Source organism: Gobio gobio (genome assembly GCF_949357685.1).
Source record: "Gobio gobio genome assembly, chromosome: 2".
NCBI lineage: Eukaryota > Metazoa > Chordata > Actinopteri > Cypriniformes > Gobionidae > Gobio > Gobio gobio.
This window is the reverse complement of record NC_137098.1, coordinates 52512619-52534460: the sequence shown is the minus strand read 5'-3', so window position 1 is coordinate 52534460 and position 21842 is coordinate 52512619. Positions and strand designations below refer to the sequence as shown.

At 38.8% G+C, this 21842-nt stretch overlaps 2 protein-coding genes across 14 annotated transcripts in view; one reads left to right on the top strand and one right to left on the bottom strand.

The window, feature by feature from the left end:
• Nucleotides 1-7613, top strand: part of mark2b (MAP/microtubule affinity-regulating kinase 2b) — a 53648-nt gene extending 46035 nt beyond the window's left edge. For 8 of the 13 annotated variants that reach the window (XM_079811084.1, XM_079811082.1, XM_079811090.1 and 5 more), the window contains one exon: nucleotides 5408-7613. In XM_079811084.1, the coding sequence (XP_079667210.1) occupies nucleotides 5408-5843 (436 nt within the window). In that variant the 3' untranslated portion in view covers nucleotides 5844-7613. Of the gene's footprint in view, nucleotides 1-35; nucleotides 229-3247; nucleotides 3284-5407 lie in introns of those variants that run through there. The other 5 variants (XM_079811092.1, XM_079811086.1, XM_079811091.1 and 2 more) reach the window with 2 other exon arrangements.
• Nucleotides 7614-9340: 1727 nt separating this feature from the next.
• Nucleotides 9341-20876, bottom strand: rcor2 (REST corepressor 2). Its single transcript, XM_079811095.1, has 13 exons — nucleotides 20753-20876; nucleotides 17293-17415; nucleotides 16932-16988; nucleotides 16375-16455; nucleotides 15543-15595; nucleotides 15289-15450; nucleotides 14400-14524; nucleotides 14223-14289; nucleotides 12964-13203; nucleotides 12605-12682; nucleotides 12270-12327; nucleotides 10844-11061; nucleotides 9341-10694 (listed from the first exon to the last, which is right to left on the bottom strand). The coding sequence occupies exons 2-13, from the start codon at nucleotides 17411-17413 to the stop codon at nucleotides 10329-10331; spliced, it is 1626 nt and encodes a 541-aa protein (XP_079667221.1). The 5' UTR covers nucleotides 17414-17415; nucleotides 20753-20876; the 3' UTR covers nucleotides 9341-10328.
• Nucleotides 20877-21842: the final 966 nt, after the last annotated feature.

Genomic DNA, 21842 nt, shown 5'->3' with positions numbered 1-21842 from the left:
TTTCTCTTTCCTTGTTCCTTGTCTACATCCCTCAGTGTGTTCTGTGATTGGCCCTTTTCCTGGTTGTTTATTTTGTGTGCAATGTCATGACCAGCACTAACGACCAACTTCAGCCCTAAAAACACCACCGCCTTCGACTTTCCACAGTAACATTCAGCGCCTTTCCTCCCCATCTCCATCTTTTCATTTCCCCCTCCCTGTCAGTTTACCTGGTGATCTCACCTGTGTGCCCCAGATTCTGTGTGTGACTAGTGTCTCTGCCTGCTCAAATGACACCGGGCCTGAGGTCAGAATTAAGACGGGCTAAAAGTATATGATGTCATGGAAAAAGAAGCAAGCATAGACATTTGCATACGCTACCATTCAAAAGTTTGGGGCCTGTATTTCTTTTCTTTTTTGAAAGATACTTTAATTCAGCAAGAATGCATAAAATTGATCAAAAGTTACCGTATTTATGTTACAAAAGATTTCTATTTCAAATAAATGCAGTTTGTTTGAACTTTTCATTTTTCTTAGTTTCCATAAGAATATTAAGCAGCACAACTGTTTTCAACATTGATGTTAATAATAAGAAATGTTACTTTATCAGCAAATCAGCATATTAGAATGACTTCTGAAGGATCATGTGACACTGAAGACTGGAGTAATTTACCATGACAGGAATAAATTACATTTTCAGTTATTTTACATTGTAATATTTCACAAAGTTTACTGTATTTTTGATTAAATAAATGCATCCTTGATGAGGATAAGGGATTTTTTAAAAATCTTGCCAACCCCAAACTTTTGACCGGTAGTGTATGTCATAGTTGTTTTGGCACAGGCTCTTACACCATGACTTCCCGTGTGTGCCAAAAAGAGGAAGACGTTGCTTTAACATCCGAGCAAAAAAGGGAAACAAAATCCCATTAGCAATTATAATCAATTATGATCATGCAAATGTCATTTCTAGTGAGAATAAAGATAGCCTGCCATTGTAAATAATATGAGATTAAGTATTTTAAAGAAAGACGGTTGAATGGCGACCGAGGCCGATGATTATCTTCAGAAGCGTTTCTTCTCTTTCTCTCTGTTTCATTTGCTCATTAACAATGACAACAGCTACAGAAGCTGAGAACGACCAGCTGTCAGGCTTTGTCCTGCTCAAACACCTAAAGCCAAACTTCCCCATCGCACATCTTTCTCACTCTCTCTGTTTATGCGCCATTGTCTGAATCTGTTTGACTGATGACTCACTCACACACACACAGGCACCTGGTGAATGGACGTCACCATCTGTCTAAAGTCACTAACCACTTGGGCCACTGGCACAGATACATGGAGTTTGAATTAACAAATGAAAGCCATTTCCTTCCACTGACATGATTATGTTGATAACCTGTTCATGCTTGCGCAACTGAAGTTATGCGAGGTGCTTATATCGCCCACCAGAGGGCGCGAGCGAGCAGCTTATTGAAGGAAATGTGTATATGTCTTTGCGCCCTCTGGTGGTCAAACCTGAAGCCTGTATTTTGTGATTCATGCCTGTAGGTAACAACCAATTATTCTTTGCAGGATTTGTCCGATTTAACGGTTCATGATTCTTTCAGAGCTTTAAACAGCACAAATGCTGCTTTGCTTGTTTATTTCTAACCGTGAATGTCATGAAGAGCCTTGCGCAAAGAACGTCCTGAGCTGTCTGTGCTTTATCCTCACTGTCTGTCCACGTGACTGAGTTTGTGTCTGTGTCCTCTGTGTGGTGTTTTCTTGTGCCTCTTAGCAGAAGGGCTCTGACAGTGATGTCAGTTTGCTAAGGGCCTGTTTATCTGTCTGTGTGTCTGGTGGCGTGTTCGGGATGCTTGTGTGCTCGGCCAGACAGACTATAGGGGCAGGTGACTGTTGGATTTGAGTAGTTACCATGGTGATGGGGCTCTGTAGAATCCTTTAGAACATCTTGGACAGACCTGCATCATTCCACCCCACTTCATGTTAGGAAGCCGTCTGTCTGATTCATCTGTTCATTGGCATTACACGTACTTGATTCCATTGTTGCTTACAGTAGCTGTGTGAGTGTGCACTTTTTTGTTGGCACACCATAATCTTCAAATTAACAAGCGTTGTTAATAATATATCAAAGCCATATCACACAAGATCTAGGCAAGAAAGTAGTTTTAAGTGGAATGCGGCGGTTCTGGAATGGGTAAATGTTTTCATTAAAGGAACACTCCACTTTTTTTGAAAATAGGCTCATTTTACAAGTCCCCGAGAGTTAAATAGTTGAGTTTTACCGTTTTTGAATCCATTCAGCCGATCTTTGTATCTGGCGGTAGCACTTTTAGCATAGCTTAGCATACATCACTGATTCTAAACAGTCCATTAGCATCTCATTCAAAAAATGACCAAAGACACTTTCAATATTTTTCCTATTTAAAACTTGACTCTTCTACAGTTACATCGTGTGCTAAGACCAACTGAAAATGAAAAGTTGCGATTTTCTACACCTATATGGCTAGGAACTACTTTCTCATTCCTGCGTAATAGTCGCGGATCTTCGCGGCCGTACCATGGCTGCAGCGGCGCAATGATTCGTTGGTATTCTGTGAAGCATGGTGGTAACATCAACACCTTCGACTTACTATCACAGCCCTTTACAACACACAGAACCATGGCTAATCACACAGGTAAATCCACAACACAATTTGTCGGCTGCAAGCCTGAAACTTTCTCTGCAACTACACGAACTTAGTGCCGGTCACATTGAAAGTTACCTAGCTGGGGGCTACTTTCAGGCGCTGCGTAATATCATTGTGCTGCTGCAGCCATGGTACTGCCGCGAAGATCCGCGACTATTACGCAGGAATGAGAAAGTAGTTCCTAGCCATATAGGTGTAGAAAATCGCAACTTTTCATTTACAGTTTGTCTTAGCACACGATGTAACTGTAGAAGAGTCAAGTTTTAAATAGGAAAAATATTGAAAGTGTCTTTGGTCATTTTTTGAGTGAGATGCTAATGGACTGATCAGAATCAATGATGTATGCTAAGCTATGCTAAAAGTGCTACCGCCAGATACAAAGATCGGCTGAATGGATTGAAAAACGGTAAAACTCAACTATTTAACTCTAGGGGACTTGTAAAATGAGCCTATTTTCAAAAAAAGTGGTGTTCCTTTAACTAATGTGGCACTAGACCGTCCTTCCCCTTCCTGCTCACTGTACTGAATGAGTTCAACTAGACTCAGACTAAACTCTTGCAATTTTTTTCGAGGAGCCCCTATGAGGGAGAGTTTCAAGAGGATGGGAGCAGGTGAGAACAAAACATAAGGATTTCTTCATCAGACCTAATCAGTAGATCCTTAGAGGTGTAACAGGGGCTTTTAAATGGTTGATAATTGGTTTTTAACAAATATTAGTAGTTACCCGGTGGGATTTAATTGGAGGATTAATTGCAGTGTGTGGATGAGTATGTGTGAGTAAGAGTACCTGGGATGTGTTTTGATTATTTATTTTTTTTGTTAATTCATAATTTGTTTGTCTCACAAAGAATGAATTTCAGATTACTGCCTGTCTTCTTTTTGGCAAACACATGCACAGTTGAAAGTTTTCTGCTTATGTATTTCTGACTATGCACAGCTTATAATAATCAAATATTTAATACTGTGAACACGATGCACCTCACTTGCACATTGATATTTTGAGCATTATCAGGAACCAAAATAAGTATTCGTATTGCATTAAGTATTAAATATTGCAAATGCTGCCTTTAAGTCATGATTTTATTTATCATTTTAGCATGCGTAGATGCCACCACAATATCTTAATAACTAGTGGTTTTTTTCTGACAGTTTGGGTTGGGGGTGTTAAATAATCTTGATAAAATCAACATTATATTAATCATAATTAAGTTTTACAATTTAGTTTGTAATCATTTTAGTTGCGTTACTGCTGATGAATTAATACCTAAAAAATACCTTTTTTACTGGAAGCAATTAAATGCTAAAGTACACTACTGTTCAAAAGTTTAGGTGTGTGTGAAGCCACTTATTCTCACAAAGGCTGTATTTGTTTGATTAAAATACAGTAATATTGTGAAATATTATTACAATTCAAAGTGTAATTTATTCCTGTGATGGCAAAGCTGAATTTTCAGCTGTTCTTATTATTACTGTCAATGTTGAAAACAGTTGAGTTGCTTAATATTTTGGGGGAAACGTCCTTCAGGATCAGTACTCCAGTTTCAGTGGCACAATATCCTTAAAAAATAATAGAAAAGTATTGATTTCTTTATTTGCTTAATCGTACAGACCCCAACCTTTCGAACTGTAGTGTAGATAAAGCATCGGTTACGCACCTTATGTGCAGTCTTTATTCTTCGTTTTGTTGTAGTGAAAAGCTTCCTGGAACATGAAATTGCCCAATGCATAATTTTTTACCAACAACGTTATTTTTCACATTTTTATTTGTTAGTGGCTTCCCAGCAGGACTTGAATGCAGCATTAAGCATTCTTGATTGCGACTAGCGTAGTGTCTAATTACCCGGTTTAACCAATTCTCCTTTTGGCACAGAGCATCATTTATCCATTTGAATGGACCAAATCATATTTAGTCTTCTTAGGGCTGAGATTCAAAGCTTCTTAAAGGGATATTTCACCCAAAAATGAAAATTCTGTCATAATTTACTCAACCTCAAAATGTTCCAAACCTGCATGAGTTTCTTTGTTCTGCTGAACAGAAAAGAAGATATTTTGAAGAATGTTTGTAACCAAGCAGATAGAGCAACCATTGACTACCATAGTAGGGAAAAAATAATATGGTAGGCAATGGTTGCTCTCTCTGCATGGAACAAAGAAACTCATACAGGTTTGGAACAAGTCGAGGTTGAGTAAATTATGATAGAATTTTCATTTTTTGGTGAACTATCCCTTTAAGGGCTTAAAGTCACACTAACAGGCTCTTCCTCAGCTGTCGTATATAAAACTTCCCATTTCCACTTTCAGCATGTGAGGTGCAACTTCACATCCTGCGCGCAGCAGACGCGAGAATACCTCAGAGTGAAAGGTGTTCATTTAAAGCAGAAGCCTTTCTCTGTTCCATGTGTTTGCGCCACATCAATTTGCACATGAACATATGCATGCGTTCTCCTTTCCTCTGCAACATTTCCAGTTGATTATTGCCGTATGTCTCTTTCTTACCATGTCCACTGCCTCATCCTCTCTCTCTCTATTTCTCTCTCTCTCTCCTTCAACACCCTCAATTTCCCTCAACTCTCCTTTTTTGTCTCTCAACAATTCCTCACTTTCCTCCCACGCACCTTCCTACATCCTCTTTATTCTCCCTTTTCCTTTCTTTCTGTGCTCATTCACCCCCTACCGACATTATTCTCTCAACCTCCCCCACCTCCATCCTTCTCTGTCCATCCCTGTCTCCCCAGATCTATGCTGAGCAGCGCAGAGAAGTCGGAGAAGACCAGCGTAGGGCCAGAAGATGACAACAAAGACCCCTCCTCGTCCCCGGGGGGCGGGACTCCTCCGGCCGCGCCCGTGTCCTCACTCAAAGACCAGGCCAAGCCTCGCTCGCTCCGCTTCACCTGGAGCATGAAGACCACGTCTTCCATGGAGCCCGGCGAGATGATGAAGGAGATTCGGAAGGTTCTCGACGCCAACAGCTGCGAGTACGAGCTCCGCGAGCGCTACATGCTGCTGTGCATGGCCGGCAATCCCGCCCGCGACGACTTTGTGCAGTGGGAGATGGAGGTGTGCAAGCTGCCCCGCCTCTCGCTCAACGGCGTACGCTTCAAGAGGATATCCGGGACGTCCATCGCCTTCAAAAACATCGCCTCCAAAGTCGCCAACGAGCTGAAACTGTGAGAGGAGAGAGATGCGAAAGTAGCATTTTAAAGAGTCTCTGAACAGGGATGAGTGGAGAACATACTGCTCAAACACAACCTGCTGGTATGGGTGGGTACAGAGAGAGATCTTCATACAAACGGGGGGGGGGGGGAATAGCACACTGGCCCTTCAATCCTGCACAGAATGAGGAGTTTTAGAAGGGTGAACTCTGCATGGTTCTGAAAAGGTTCAATTCAGAAAGGCGACGGGTCTCGACACGGTTTGTTTCTGCTGAAAGTGAATGTTGAACTCATTTCAGTCTCTTCGTACGCTCGCACACAAACAAACGCACCTGTTGCCTATTGAAACGGACAGAGCATCGACGCCAAACTTGAAAGAGGGGTGGCCATTGACTTAAAGTATTCACAGGGTGGATTTAGACTGATGTTTGTGCCCCCCTTTCTTCCTCTTATTCTATCAACAGGGTTACGCCTCACCATTGTTCAGTAAGGGCCAGCACACTTGATCAATACTGAGAGGACTGTAAATTCTGGTTACGGTGATTTTAATTCTTAATCGGCTGGGTTTAGATTTGCTGCACTGGAATGGGTGAATTTCTGTTGCCTTTTTATTTTCTTAAAGAAATTCAATGTTTCATTGTTGTATTTACCAATGATTATGTTTTAATATTATTCCTAGGAAAAACAAATTCTCTTTATTTTATTTTATTTGTCGTCTTGTGTTCTTGATCGTACTATGCCTTTGTATAAAGAATGTCTGAAAAAAGCACCACATGACTCCCACTGAACCTTTCACACTCTTGCCCCACTGTCGCAAAGGATTATGGGGCAGCAAATACTCTCCTCGTGCTTCGAAAAAAGTCACTGGAAAAGACATTAAAGGACAAAATCCACGCAACTAATCATTCCCATGCCATTTTCGTGACTAAGGATGGCGAGCTCTTCTCTGCATTCACAACCCTTCATGGTTCAAGCTTTTTGGCGTTACTCATTTGATGGTACACAATTGTTGTGATTGAATGTGTGTGTGAGAGATGACGATGGCGATGGAGTGTCATATCTGAATAACCAAAAGGCTTGCATAGTTTCATATTCAATGCAGAGACTATTAATACGTAGCCTTGAGACCACAAGTACCTGCCATGAAGAGTCAAATATTGGTGTTCTGTTAATTCCAATATTTTAATGGCATTATCATTTTCACTATCAGTTCAGATGTCATTATCGCACAAGCAGATCAGTAATTTGAGCAGACAGGAACCAACATGCAGATGTGTCTGCATATAGAAGAGAGCAAAAGAGTACTCTGACTACAAGCTAGAGAGCCACAGTGTGTTTCCATCCATTTCTGCTGAGCTGTACATGCTTGCATGCGTCCTCTAGTTGACATCGGGTGCACCGTCACCTCTGTTGTTGTGTAAAGAGGAGGGGGGTTGGGATCAGATCTCCTTGTAAAGTCTTGTCATCAGTTCAGGGGACAACTGTGCACATGCGTGTTTTATATCTTCATAGAAAATAATGATTATCTTTTTTTTTGTTGTCATGTACTTTGCTGTTCTCACAACTGATCATTTGTTCAAGGTGCTGGGGATCCAATTATCTTAAGTATTGTTTATTTTTCTTCAGGGTTGATATTTTTATTCACAGGTTTTTCGTTGCTGTAATTTTATTATTTGTGTCAGACTCTTTGCTGTTGGGTTAGGGGGGTTCACATAGAAATACACCAAATGTTTTTTTTTTGTGCAAAGATGATTATGATCAATGATAGTAATAAAACAATTAAATTCAAGCTGACTGTATTAAAACGGATGCAATATGTTCTAACATTTTATATACCTTTCTGTGGCATCTCTGAAGGTGTGTTTGCTAATCGAAGAAGCTCTTTAAATACTAGCTTGTGTTACTGTATATGAATTATGTTTCCTAACCGGGCGTCCCGTGATAAAGCTACGTTAAATCTGAGGGATTTTTGTCCTAAACCAGGGGTTTCCAAAATTGAGGATCCCTGATTATGATGATCCCCTTCTGAGAGACCTCTTCCAAAACTAAAGGCAGCTGTATATTTTCATATAGAAGGAAGTATTTATTCTGAATCAGAAACATATTAAGCTTCTATAGTCACTGTACTAAAGCCATAATAAATTAAAATATTATCTAGAAAATGTTTACTTAACCCTTTTTAAAATTCTTGAAACACTGGTAAAACTACTTATTTTGAAATTGTGGCCATTTCATAGTGCATTAATGTGCATGCAAAGTTTCAATGCATACAGTAGATTAACCCCCAATGTTTCCCATGCAATGCGCCAAAAATGAACGCGAAAAAAAACTATTGTAGCTTGTCAGAAACTAAAATATGTATTAATAATACATAGAGATTGGTATAAGAGTGCAAGCCATTCCACTGAATGGGTGCCATTTGTTAGTAACACTTCCCTTTTTTATCACTGAATCTAACATCACTATTTAAAATGTGTATTATGCTTAAAGCAGCTGTCCGTAACTTTTTTTGTGTTCAAGATTTACAATGAGACTGTACAACATGAATCCATTTGCCAAACCGTGTTTTTGTCTTACCCTGAATCATGGTACACTTATAAGTGTTTATAGTGGGATTATTTCAGACCGCTCTGGTAGGAACCGCTGCGGAGGAGCACAGTCCCTGCGTGACTCGCCATAGACATAAACAGAGAAGTAGCTCCGGCTGCAATGTTCTTCCGCAAGACGCATGCAGTTTTGTTGTTCATTAACCGCTTGAGCGCTAAAAGTTACGGACTGCAGCTTTAATAATGATATCTACATTTAGTTAATTTTCATGGCACCCATTTGGTACATATATAATATATATACATATAACACGTATTTGGGATTGCCAACCGTATTTATTAACAGATGTGAGACTCAAACTGTCCCGTTCACACCGCAGCTTAGATAAAAAGTCTGTAAAATCTTAATTAACGGACAGCTGCTTTTATGTAGCCTGACTAGCCTCTACCTTGAGCCGCTCCGAATGAAGGCACTGCCTGGATCTTAAACCTGCCATATATCTCAGACACTTTGACAGAAACCACACATAAAGCACTCGACACACACGCTGTGTGTAAAACGGAGTGACTCTCGCTCTATATGACTTTGTCCAGTTCGGTTCCGTTTACACCGTATGAGTAAAACACGCTTGTGTGTTATTATTTCACAGAATGCTGATTTTTTTTTTATCTTACCGTTTAACTATGACTGTCAACAACATAAAATAAACATATTAAAATGATTACTTATTGCATGTTAACTTTTGAAAAGAGGTTTCCCCAGACCCGTTTGGAAACCTCTGTTCAAACCAACTGCGGAAAGCATCATTACTTCATACTTCTGTCAAGAATAACGGAACCCAAAAAAAGTGTCATCACACCTGTTTGGGACGATTAAGCATATGTATCAGCTATATTAGTGCATGAGTATTTAAGGGTCTTGTATAGTATGTAAAATATATGCATTTTCCTTAGAATAAAAAAATCGTTTGGTCATTTTCACTTTATTTTGAAAAAAGAAAAAAAAACTAAAACAAAAAATAGTCACAAGCAAATCCAGTTCATATGTAAACAGTTCTCACATACATACAACGTTTTGGAAGAAACGAGAACTCTTGCACGAGCTTCCTCGGGAATCATCTTTAGTGTTTTGATGCTTCTGTGTTTGTGCCTTTAAGAGCGAGATGAAATCAGTGTATTTCAGAGTTGCAACAACAACAAAAATCAAGTATTTTGCATCACTTAGTGCTTAGTCAATATTTACTAGTACTACATAAATTCACTACCTAACAATATCTCAAGGACCTAGTTATACAAACGACAAAAACCGCTTCACCCAGGATGATTCTATCAACATGGCTCTTCAATGGGAGAGTGAGTGCACACGATTTCCCAGTTTCCTGACACCAGGTGTACTTCAGAACACTCGGCAGTGCCTGTAGTCATGCGCACTAGGTGATGTGCAGCTGTTGCCATAGAGATGGTGGAAGGAACAACTGAGTCTGTTGTCGTGGCAGTTTTTAACTCCAGTGTATAAGGTTTTTACCCCACAATTTTGGTTAAACTTCCAGCTTCCGCTGAGCTTTTTATGATGGATGCGTTTCAATCGCTGTAGTTACAGTGGAAGCAGTTGTGCTTGAAACTGTTCACGAGGTATAGCTGTAGGACCTGAGGACAGATGGGTTCGTGGGGTTTGTTTTTTGGCAAGACTGGGGTTTATATGCATGTATATGGAGGGTTCTCCTTGGTCCTGAAGAGGAGGAGCGGCTCACACTGTGTGTTTCATCCGCCCTGACTCGCTAAACATGTGTTTTGGTGCTTGTCCAGCTTTGCTTCCAGTTCACCTTGTTTTTTTTCCTATCTCTTGAGAGGCATTACTACACATTGCCCTTTTATACTGATCTGAGACCAAATTTTCAGTTAAATGACTATTTGGGTCTCCTAAAAACCATTATAAAAAGGCAAACGTTACATGACGATCAGTGCGACTGGGGGGATTCCACCTTCAGCCCCACCAGTGAGGGCGGCAGCTGTCCAGCAGAGGCAGAGGAGGAACTTAGAGAGTTCCTCAGTGCCCCCTGGTGGAGCGAGGATGCCACCGCAGGTCTGATGAGCGGAGGGGGAGGGTGATTGTGGGGCGTCCGGGTTTGTAGAGGTCGCGTCTGTAGTGGGGGAGGCTGGCGCAGCAGGCTAGGGGGCGCTGAGGGGGGTGCAGGGCGCAGTAAGGGTGGAGGTTGAGTGAGGGGTGGGGAGGACTGGGCAGAGTTAGGGTTCCCAACAACACTAGCATCTGAAGAGGGCAACGAACTGTCAGAGTGAGGCGGAGAGCTTCCGTCCATCTTCACCTATAATAACAAAGAAAGAGGAAGAGAACATTAATTCCTCGGTTGTTGTTAACTCTTCTTTATCTCTAAGAAAAAAGCCCTGCCTGCTGAAACAAGTCCTATTCCACCCATTACACAACATTCAAAAGTCTTTACTCATTCGCTCTTACCTCATCATCTTCCGCTCCTGTCGACCCGTTTAGCTCCGTGTTCACAGTCCTCCCACTGCTCCCTTGCACCACTTCCTGTTCTGCCTGCCATTCACGTAGCACCTCCTCAAGATTGAAGCGTCTCCGGTAGCTGACGAAGAACGAGCTGACCTGCGCTGCCGTCTTGTTGCCGATCACGTCCGCTATGGCTGCTAAGTCTTTACCATATCGCCGTATAGCTGGAGAGCATGTGGATGGAAAACAGCTACATGAGAAAACTGTTCACAGCAATATTATGCATTCAATCTGTAGTCTCTCCTACTTCCAAATCCTCGGATTTCTTGCTTTAAAATGCTATACAAAAGCAAATTCATATAAATGTACCTTCTATTATATAAATTTGCTTTTTATATATTTGAATACACTCGCACAATGATATGTATTAAAGATGGAACGAACCATAAATTATGGCCACAGATAAATAATTGACAATACATACTGCAATATCCATAAAAACATGAATTGTCCATTTTAATTTTATGGTGACTTAAATTAATGAGTTCCTAATCTCACTTTGCAGTAATTAGAGACCATCAGTTTGGTTACTATGAACATAATAATGTTTACCATACTTATAGGACAGGTATTAGTTGTACCATATTGGTCCAACTAATCCATATTGGATTTTATGGAAGCGTATGGGTAGCAATATTCAATTTGAAATGTAATATGTAAAATGGCAATGTATTTCTGAGCAAAATGCCAATTCAAATTCAATAATATAATTCACATTTGCCATTTCCTGCACTAGTTTTAACATGTCACATATTGCACTGCCATTTTGTATATCACATTTCAAATATTGCTACCCATAAATGCATTTAAGAAAAAAGAAACACCATTTGCCATACCTTTTTTGCTACAATTATCACAGAATTATGATGAACGTGTCCTATCTGTGAGTCTAAATGCATTGAGGAAAAATAACATTTAAAATGATGATTTTGCTAAGATTTTTGCTCGGAGATGTTAAACACATCTAATCGATTTAGGTCATGCGTTTTCTTTTAAATTTTGCAACTTATAAAACATTAAAATATGCATTTAATTGAAATATTAAAACTAGTGTGGGAAGTGGCAAATGTATATTATATAATTGAATTTTAATTTTGCACCAAATGTGGCACATGTATGGGAAGACGTAAATTTAAATATAGAAAAACATTGCCATTTTACATATTACATTTCAAATTAAATATTGCTACCCATAAGCTTCCATAGGACTTAGCTACTACTTGATGTTTTAAAATCAGTGGTTTTAAATGCTACATGTGAATTTAGGCATCACATCATTATATTGTACAATATAAAATATGGACATTCATTTTAAGATCTGTTCTGAAATGTATGGATATCAGGAATTAGAGATCATGATATTCCAGCTCACCTTGAACAGCCAGGAGGTGCTCCTCCGTCGTCCAGCGAGTGTTGATTTTTTGAGTGGGCTGAAGGAAATGCAGAGAAGAAAGAAGAATTAGAAGTATAATGTAGTGTAACTATGGCATTTTGCCAAGAATCTACTTGAGGATTTAGCAAACTATTTTTAAAAATATTATGCAATTAGGCTTCATTATCGTCTTGGAAATGAAGACTGTACATTCACACTGTCAAAATACATGAAATTGCATTTAATTGTATGCCTTGCTTTTGAACTTGTTTACATATTTACAAAAATATACTGCAGTTGCAATTTTTCAAAGTAGTGCGAGTGATAAATGTTACCTCTATCGCTCTCATGCCTTCAATTCCATCACTTAAGTTGTGCTTGAAAACGCTGTTGGTTTGCTTGATACTTTGGACCTAAAAAGAAAACAGAGCGACAAAAATGTTCTGAGAGGTGATAGCATTTCTTGATTGAACATTTCTTCTTGAACAGTTTTTTGCTGCTTAATATTTTTGTAGTAACCATGACACGTTTTTTTCAGGATTCTTTGATGAATAGAAAGTTCAAAAGAACAGCATTTATTTGAAATAGAAATGTCACTTTTGGTCAATTTAACATCCTTGCTGATTAAAAGTATTCATTTCTTTAAAAAGCTCAGATTTACAAGAACACTAAAGTGTGTTTCTGTGCGCATTACCTGTCTCTTAAGTGACACTAGTTGTGTGTCCAGCTGTCTGATAGAAACAGCTCCTGAATCAGTGGATACCGAGAGGGCGGTGATGTCCTCCTGTTCCAGGTACATGCCTTTAGGAGGCCTACGGCGAGCACGAAGAGGGTGGTGTCGGTACTGCGCACCCTGGTTCTCTTTCCGAGTCGGACCAGACTTGCTTGAACTTTTATCACTCACTCCCCCATTTCCAGTGTTCTGCTTTGTAGCCTGAAAAGCAACACACATTCAGTCTTTTTTAAATTAAGATTTTAGGTTAAAATTCATATGAATGTCTGAAGGAAAATGTGTATCTTAGGCCCTTTGACTGGTCTTTTTTACCATTTTTAAACAACTTTTTGCCTGACCACTAATTTTCATAAGTACTAATATTCCATTTTAGTCTAATATAGAATTAAAAGCTGTATGTATAATTATTATGAAATAATCAGCTAAATGTGTTAAATAATTGTCACCATGAAATCAAAGTTACTTATTTATGAAATATATGATTTATCTGTGCAGTGTGCACATCATGATTTACAAAATAATGAATGTGCCCTCACAATCTTTAATTAAAATAACTTCCACTCACTCTTGCATCATCATCTCTTCTTTGATGATGTTTTTACCGGCGCGAGGGCGGGACATAATGTGATTATGTACATAATCTATAATCAAAACTCTCATCATGAGCACAAAACAAAAAGTTTTGTCTTCCCTTGCCATCTCTAAATAATTTTCCAAATTATAACATTGTTTACTTTGAAATGCTCTTAATATGCTTATTAATAATGCTAAATGTATGGGGGGGGGGGGATCTAAAGGCAACGCATCTAAAGGCGTTAACTTGTCACAAACCTGGTTAGTTAAATGGCCGAGGGCATCTGTATATATATTTTCAGCATTCTCGTGTTCTGCAGTGTTTTAGCAAAAGTATCTATTTTTCTGCCCACCGTGTTTCTGCTGCTAAAATAACCGTGTCATCTGCAGCAGCTCTTAATGTGGCGCTTAACGTCTTTAGCAAGAGAGAGAGAGAGAGAAGCAATGTGCAAGGAGCGGAAAGGGCTTGAATGAAGCCATTTGGCTCTAGATTAAAATATTATAGGATGTGGCACTGAAAGATCATAATCATAAAACGACACTTAGCGCTTGTGTACTTTAAACCTGCTCACTTTAAACTGTAGAAATGGTAAAATGACGCAAATACGTTGCGGTCCACCATTTGAATACCACTGCCATAGACTCACCTCTTTCTTGGCGTTGACATCGAAGTCACTGTCACTGCCTGGATCTCCTTCCTCTATCTCATCATTACTGGCAGGAACAAAAACACACACTTTGTAACCGTATATGTCTGGAAGCCACAAACGTTATGATTCATTGTCTTTTCTCTCCATCTTTCACTCTTTTTTTATCTCTTTTACCTCTCATCCTTTTCTCTTTTGCTGAGGAGCTTGCGTGCTTGTCGGTCCATGACACTTGTTCGGGTTCTAGTTTTCTTCCAGGAGTAGTAGTACTTCACCAGGCTTGAGATCAGCTTGTCTGGAAGCTGAAAAATAAAAAAAAAAACACATTATGTTATGTTTAAACACTGAAAAAGAACAAGATTCTATGTCCTGAATCAAATTTGTGACATGTGAACTCAATGTCAGATGTTCTTTGGAACATCTAATCATTTCAGTGTCATTTGTTTGTTTATTAAGTTTGTAAATTCATGTTAGCATCAGGGCTATTTACATGGCAAACACAAGGTCAATATAACAATCCATACAATTTAAATTATTATATAAAACATTTCAACTTGACATAAGATAGAACATCTAAAATATATTCGGGTGATGCATTCTGAAATATTCCATGTAAACATGCTTCTTAACATTTCAATGTTGTAACAGGTTGGTCTCAATACAAGACAATAGCTCATAGTGTTAAAGGGATAGTTCACACATATATATATATATATATATATATATATATATATATATATATATATATATATATATATAATATGGAAGTCAGTGGGGGCCATCAACTGTTTGGTTACACATATTCTTCAAAATATATTTTGTGTTCAGCAGAAAAAAGAAATTCATACAGGTTTGGAAAAACGTAAAGGGCGAGTAAATGACAGAATTTTCCTTTTGGGGTGAACTACCGCTTTAACAGTTAGACCTCGCTATGACTCTTTACATGGATGTGTGACTCTGCACTTGGCCATATCTCAAGATGCCTGCTCTTCTGTAGTTGCAGGCAGATGTTAGAGCAGCAGATGACTCTTATATAACCCATCTTGCCTCTATCCCTCCTGCTCACCATCTGTTGGATCCGATGGAAGCTCTTGCCATGAAAGCTGAAAGCCTGTTCGAACAGAACTTTGTCTTCCACTGTCCACTCATCAGGAAAGGGAGTGAAGTTAGCCAAGTCCGCCAGTGATTTCTCCACATCATGCTTGTGCCACAGAAGCATGCCAAGAGCCTGTTGATATAAGACAGAATGACTGAAACAGTCATCTATGCCTCCATCTAGAGGATTTCCCAATCATGCCTAACATTTAAGTGGAATGGTACCTGTTCCATGTTGTATCCGTGCTTCTCTTTGGCCATCAGAATATATTCATCCACTGAGAGTGAGAGAATGGAAAATAAAGTTTCTTAACAACTCAAAATGGCATATTTGGTGGCAGTGTACATAGGAATGGAAATTGATAATGACCTATCAATACACACAATGATGGTAACTACAATATGAATACACTGAAAGGCATTATTATGAATACATAATAAAAGGGCTGTGAATCTTTGAGTTGACAGTGAATCAATTCAAAATAATGATTTACTGGGTTTCAATTTGATTCAAAGCTGTTTTTTGCCATTTCAAAACAAATCAATTGGATTTGATGCAAGATACGATCCGATAAACAATTTGATTCAGCTTTTTTTAATGCATTTATAGGATTCTTTAAAATATTTAATATAATACTAGGCAGGAAACGGAAGAACTGTAACTGAAATGAACTGAACTGAAGGGATACTTTAACCAAATCCAATTATCATAACATAATTTGACTACTTTGTGACACATGCAAATAAAGAAAAGCAATTAAAAATTGCAAATTAACTTAATAATCATGACTTGTTTTATCATTTTAAATGGATTGTTGGCCAACACAATTCACAATTTAAAGGTAGTTTCAAGATCAAGGCTTTTAAATCTGCAGGATTTTTTGCATCTAGAAAACAAGTTAAAGCACCAATGCAATATTGTGAGACAAATACACAACCATACAGTATCCTGGCTTCTTTTTAAGAATAAGAGTAGATTCTTTCCTTTTCTAAAGCACTCCTCATCAAACTCTCCGAAAGTTTTAGACATGTTTATATGTGAATAATTGTTCCTTACACATGGCATCGGACACTTGGCTGTTTGGTGACCAGACCAGCATGCTCCTCTGGTCATTCTCACTGTAGCGGGATCCACCGTCTGTCACACAAAGAACAAACATGTGTCACACAGCACAGTACCCTCTCTCAAATAACTCTACAATTGTTTCCTCCACACACAACCTTGTTTTTTTTCACTTCTCTATGTCTCTCTGCTGGTTTTGTCTGTATGTGTATATGTGTATATGTGTATATGTGTATATATATATATATATATATATATATATATATATATATATATATATATATATATATATATATATATATATATATATATATATATATATATATATATATATATATATATATATATATATATATATATATATATATATATATATATATATATATATATATATAGAGCGGTGTTCTCTCCTACTCCCCATAACTTGAGTGCAAACAGAAACACCTACACGCAGCCCTTTATCTTATCATGCTCATGCAGACTGTGAAAAATGCATGGAGTTCAGAGATATATTCATCTCTTCAGAGATTAACTCCCATCTTCCTCTTTACCTGGTTTAAACTCTGGGATCTGTGCCTGGTAGTCCCCACCAACGCGGATCATACTGTCTGTTTCAAGAGCAAGAGGGAAAAGGACGGTCAGAGAGAAGGGAAAAAAGAAAAAAAAAACAGGCAGGCAGAGTTAGAAACCGGCAGTACATCCTCACAGACGGCAGAGGGAAAAAAAGTGGGTGGAGAGAGAGGAGGAAAAGAGAATAGGGATGCTTGAACGAATACACATCCAGACACTGATATATTGAAACATTTTACACTTAAACAATTTAGGATTGAAACTGTGCTAACATGTAAGGGAATAAAGGTGCAGATGGTGGATTGGAGTTGCTGGGTTTGTGTGTGAATGTGTCAGACACACCATGTGCGTGTTCCTCATCGCTGCTCTCTTCCTCAGAGTGCTGGCTGTTCCCGTTCGTGACTGTTTTGGCCCTGCTTCGGGACAGCACACCAGACCCTGATCGCTCCATCACTGATGGCATGGCTGGGAAAGAGAGAGAGAGAGAGTCTGAGTTCAAAACAATCAGCATTGGCCTCTGTTTTCAAAGTCTTAAAGGGATAGTTCACCCAAAAATGAAAATTCTGTCATCATTTGCTCACCTCACGTCTTTCCAAACCTGAACCGTTTTTTGTTTGTTTTTTGCCCATACAATGAAAGTCAACAGGGTTTAAAACAACACTGAGCCCTAATAACAAACTGTGTGGATAAAACAGATATTTTTCAAAATACGTTATTTTGTGCTCCACAGAAGGTCATGCAGGTTTAGAACAACATGAGTATGAGTAAATGATGCATTTAAATTTCTGTATATAAATTAGGCCTTTAATGTAGCAGCATATTGATTGACTAATAAAATAAAAGTTATGCTTCATGGAAAGAATTTGATCTGATCTATTTGATAAGACATATTGCTGTAAAACAAAATGTGTCTAACAGCAATATTATAGCTAGTCTAAAAATGAAAGGAATGATAGTTAAGTCACCATATATATATTTATATTTATTCACACACAAACATATAAAGAATAAAGATTGAGAAACCAAAGATTAGCCTCACATACATATACATATATATATATACATATATATATATATATATATATATATATATATACATATATATATATATATATATATATATATATATATATATATATATATATATATATATATATATATATATATATATATATATATATATATATATATATATATATATATATATATATATATATATATATATATATGTGTGTATATGTATGTGAGGCTAATCTTTGGTTTCTCAATCTTTATTGACTTCCTCTAGTAAGTACTAAGTAACATTATACACACATATTTTCTTTCTGTGAACAGCCGCAGTATGTTATGAAATGTGGTGATACAATCAAATTAGCCTCAAATTAGTACAAACGACTGAAATATATCTGACTGTATGGAAATTAAGCCTGGCTCAAGAGACAGTGAAAGATGTTGTGGAGGTTTAAACGCTCTTGGCTGTGTTTTGAGCGGCAGGTGATGGAGTTCATTTCGCCTGGCTGATGTATCAAACCACAAAGCGCGGGATATACACTTTGGTGTAATGTTTCGAAATTTGTAACGAATTTAGATAACTTTAACTTGTTTCAAGGCCAATAAATGAGACTTTCATTCGGTGGACAAGAAGTCTTTGTTTGGCGAATGCTTCCAGAAAACTAACGATGCCTGGGAGTGAACAGCAGAGATGACTTTCATTATTTTACAAAAATGTGCATGAAGAGTTCCAGAACAATAGATACCATCCTTTAGAAATCGTAAACAATGCCCAAAGAATCATTTTCTCAAGCTAATGCCATTGTGATAGCCAACCACCAAAGTGCACCTCTCGCTATTTTCATAAACGATAACTCAAAGAGGCTGTTTGAATTGTGATTTTGAACATCCAAAATACACAAACAAAAAAAGTAAGTGTCGCTAATCTATACAAGTGGACACAAAAGATGCGTTTGCGAGATGAAATACAAGGGCAAACAATTAAATAATTTCACATAATGCATTATTTTGATTACGCGACGTTAAAATCGTAGATTAGATTAAATATTAATTCTCACTTGTAAAGTAAAAAATCGTTATGTGTCATAAAATGCATTAAATAGAGTGTGTGACGTCACGACCAGTGTCTCTATTGATTGAAGTTGCCGTCCGGCTCAGTGTGAATTTAAACATGCTCTTCAGAGAAGTCCAAGACACTCAATTATGTGGCACTGAACTGTCCCTCGCATAACAAAGTGTCCAATCAACTCGTAATAGCGTTTCAGCTGAAAACAGTTATCGATTGCCCCCTTAAAACTCCAAGAGGTCGCATCACTCCGACCACCATCCAATCACCCGTTCCTTGTTCATTTAAACATTTCTCCGAGTAAACGCGCACAGATCTTGCTCGGGCACTGATAATTCATCACTCAAACTTAAGCAGTACAGAAAAGGAAAAAAGCATCTTTCCCCTCACCTCACTTTTGTACAGTCGCTCACTCAAGTCTGAGTCCTTTTGTGTGGAGCCACGCTTATGTCCCTATTCCAGTTGATGGCTAGCTGTCGCTGAACATTTGCCTTATAACGTTAGTTGCCAGTCCGAATAGCAGTTCACTACCTGGCTTGCTTTCTATCTCTCCTATTCAAACTTATTAAGCGAGAAATAAGTGCTGTAAAACATCAGCACTACGCACGCCTGGTAATATTCAACTACATTAAAGCTTTAGTCAGTGGATACTCGCACGTTTCTTATTCTCTCCAGTTCATTGCATCGGTCGCATACGGATCCTATCCGTGTGTGTGTATGTGCCGGGGAGACCTGAGGACTCCTCACAACCGAGGAAAAACCTTCCGCTCTGTTCGCCTCTCCCCAACTTACTTCCATGTAAATTACATAGTCCCTTTAACCGGCATCAAATTCATATCAAGTGCCTCGGACAATGTAAAGGCTCGTTTCATGAGTTAATCCGACTCTCGCAGTTTACAAATGCATAATATTAAAAGTAAATGGTTATTGAAACCCTCCAGTAGTACAAATCCGTTATCCAGACGTTAATTTCACATATGTTTATATTTAAATATATGTAGAACATCTCTGACAACTCTCTTCGTGAAACGACTTCAATAGCGAACCCATTACTTTGTGCTTTACCTGCGGTGGTCCCATATTTAATTATACGGAACTACTTCCTGCTGTGTGTGCGGAGGGATTCGTCAGCTGTGCAATGCAGTGCTGAGGCTGCCTAGACCCTCCACTAATGTATGCAGGAGAGAAAAAAGCCTAGAACTTGCTTATTTACCATAATAACGAGCATTTTATGAAGAATATCGTGAATTAGGCTTGAGTTATAGTTCTTTTACAACATCCAGCTGATAAAAGGGTGACTGAGTCCTAAATAAATCAATATTATTTACACTGTAAGCCTGGTCTACAACAATTAAACATAACCTGGAGGTATTACAGGTGAGAATAAACTTGATATCTAGACACAACTCTACTACTGACATATACAGATTAAAGACTGGATTCAGACTGGTCTTGAACACACACTTGAGGACACAATCTGCCAGCAGGCCCAAGTGATGGACAGATCCTTCCTTGTACACCCATATACATTGATACTCTTTCTCTGTGTTTTTTGCAGACATGAACAGAGACAGACAGACATACCAGCACTTGTGGCACAAGACCCCTCCCAGCCATCCCCTCTCTGTCTATGTGTTTCTCTCTCCAACCATCTCCTCCCTCCCCTCCTTCATGCCATCTTGCCAGTACTGTGCAAAAGAACCATCTCCATTTTCTCTAACTCACCTTAGTTTCCCCTTTATGGTGATCTCCTTTCTTGTTTATCTCTCTCTCTCTCTATTTCTCTCTCTCCTCTTCCTCTCTGTTAGACTTCCTCCATCCTCATCACCTCTGAGTTCCTCTTTCCTCCCCTCCCCCTCTCTCTATTCCTCCTCTTCTTGCACTCCCCCCACCACCCCCCACGCGGGCGTGCGCGCGCGCACATGCACACTAGTCAGAGAAAGAGGTTTTCAGCACTGATCTCTGCTCGCAACCACAGGCCCGAAGGTGTAGTTTGAGCCTTGCCCTATTTTTTTGCACAAACTCTCAGCAATAACATTGAAGCCCACAGCCTATTGTTCTCGTGCTACATTCGTATGGCCTTTTAGGTCGGGGTATGTTTATTTATACACATTTTAATAGGTATTAAAATCACTCCAACATGTATTAAGGTCCAGTGTGAGTTGTGGTGCAACGGAAACGGTGATTTTTAACAGCGGTGAACTCTCTGACCCCCCCTCCCTTGTTTCCCCTCCTGAAAATGCCATCTCTCCCCGTCGCGAGACAGATTACCCGAAAACAAAAGGTTCGGGGCGGGGCTTCGTGACGACCCATCTGTGGGAGGGGCGTGGTTAAGAATATGCAGCGTTCTTGGCATTCAACACATGGATAAACCCTATAAGTTATGACGGTGGATTGTTTATAATAAAAAAAGCAATGTGCATTCAACAAGGGATTCAGTCAAGACCATCCTAGATGTGTGAGGTTCAAAGTTTATAGTAGCATTCGATGTATTGAAATGGATTACCACTCGTATTTAAATGCGCTCTCGAGGCAGTTCAAACCATGCGATGATTCTCCAAGGTGGAGGTGGAGACACACAGTAGCAGTTCCTCCACAGTAGCAACTAAAGTTGCTGCCGTGGATTGTCAACTAGTGCTGCCTTGTGGACAAAAGAGGTACTGTAGGGTCATTATAGGCCTCTGGTAATACTTCATTCCCTCGGACATGTTGGTCAGGTGGTGGTGGATCACCTAAACATATATCTCCATTATAATGAATTGAAAGAAGTTTATAGTAATATAATGTTTATGATGAAAATATGATACCAAGCATT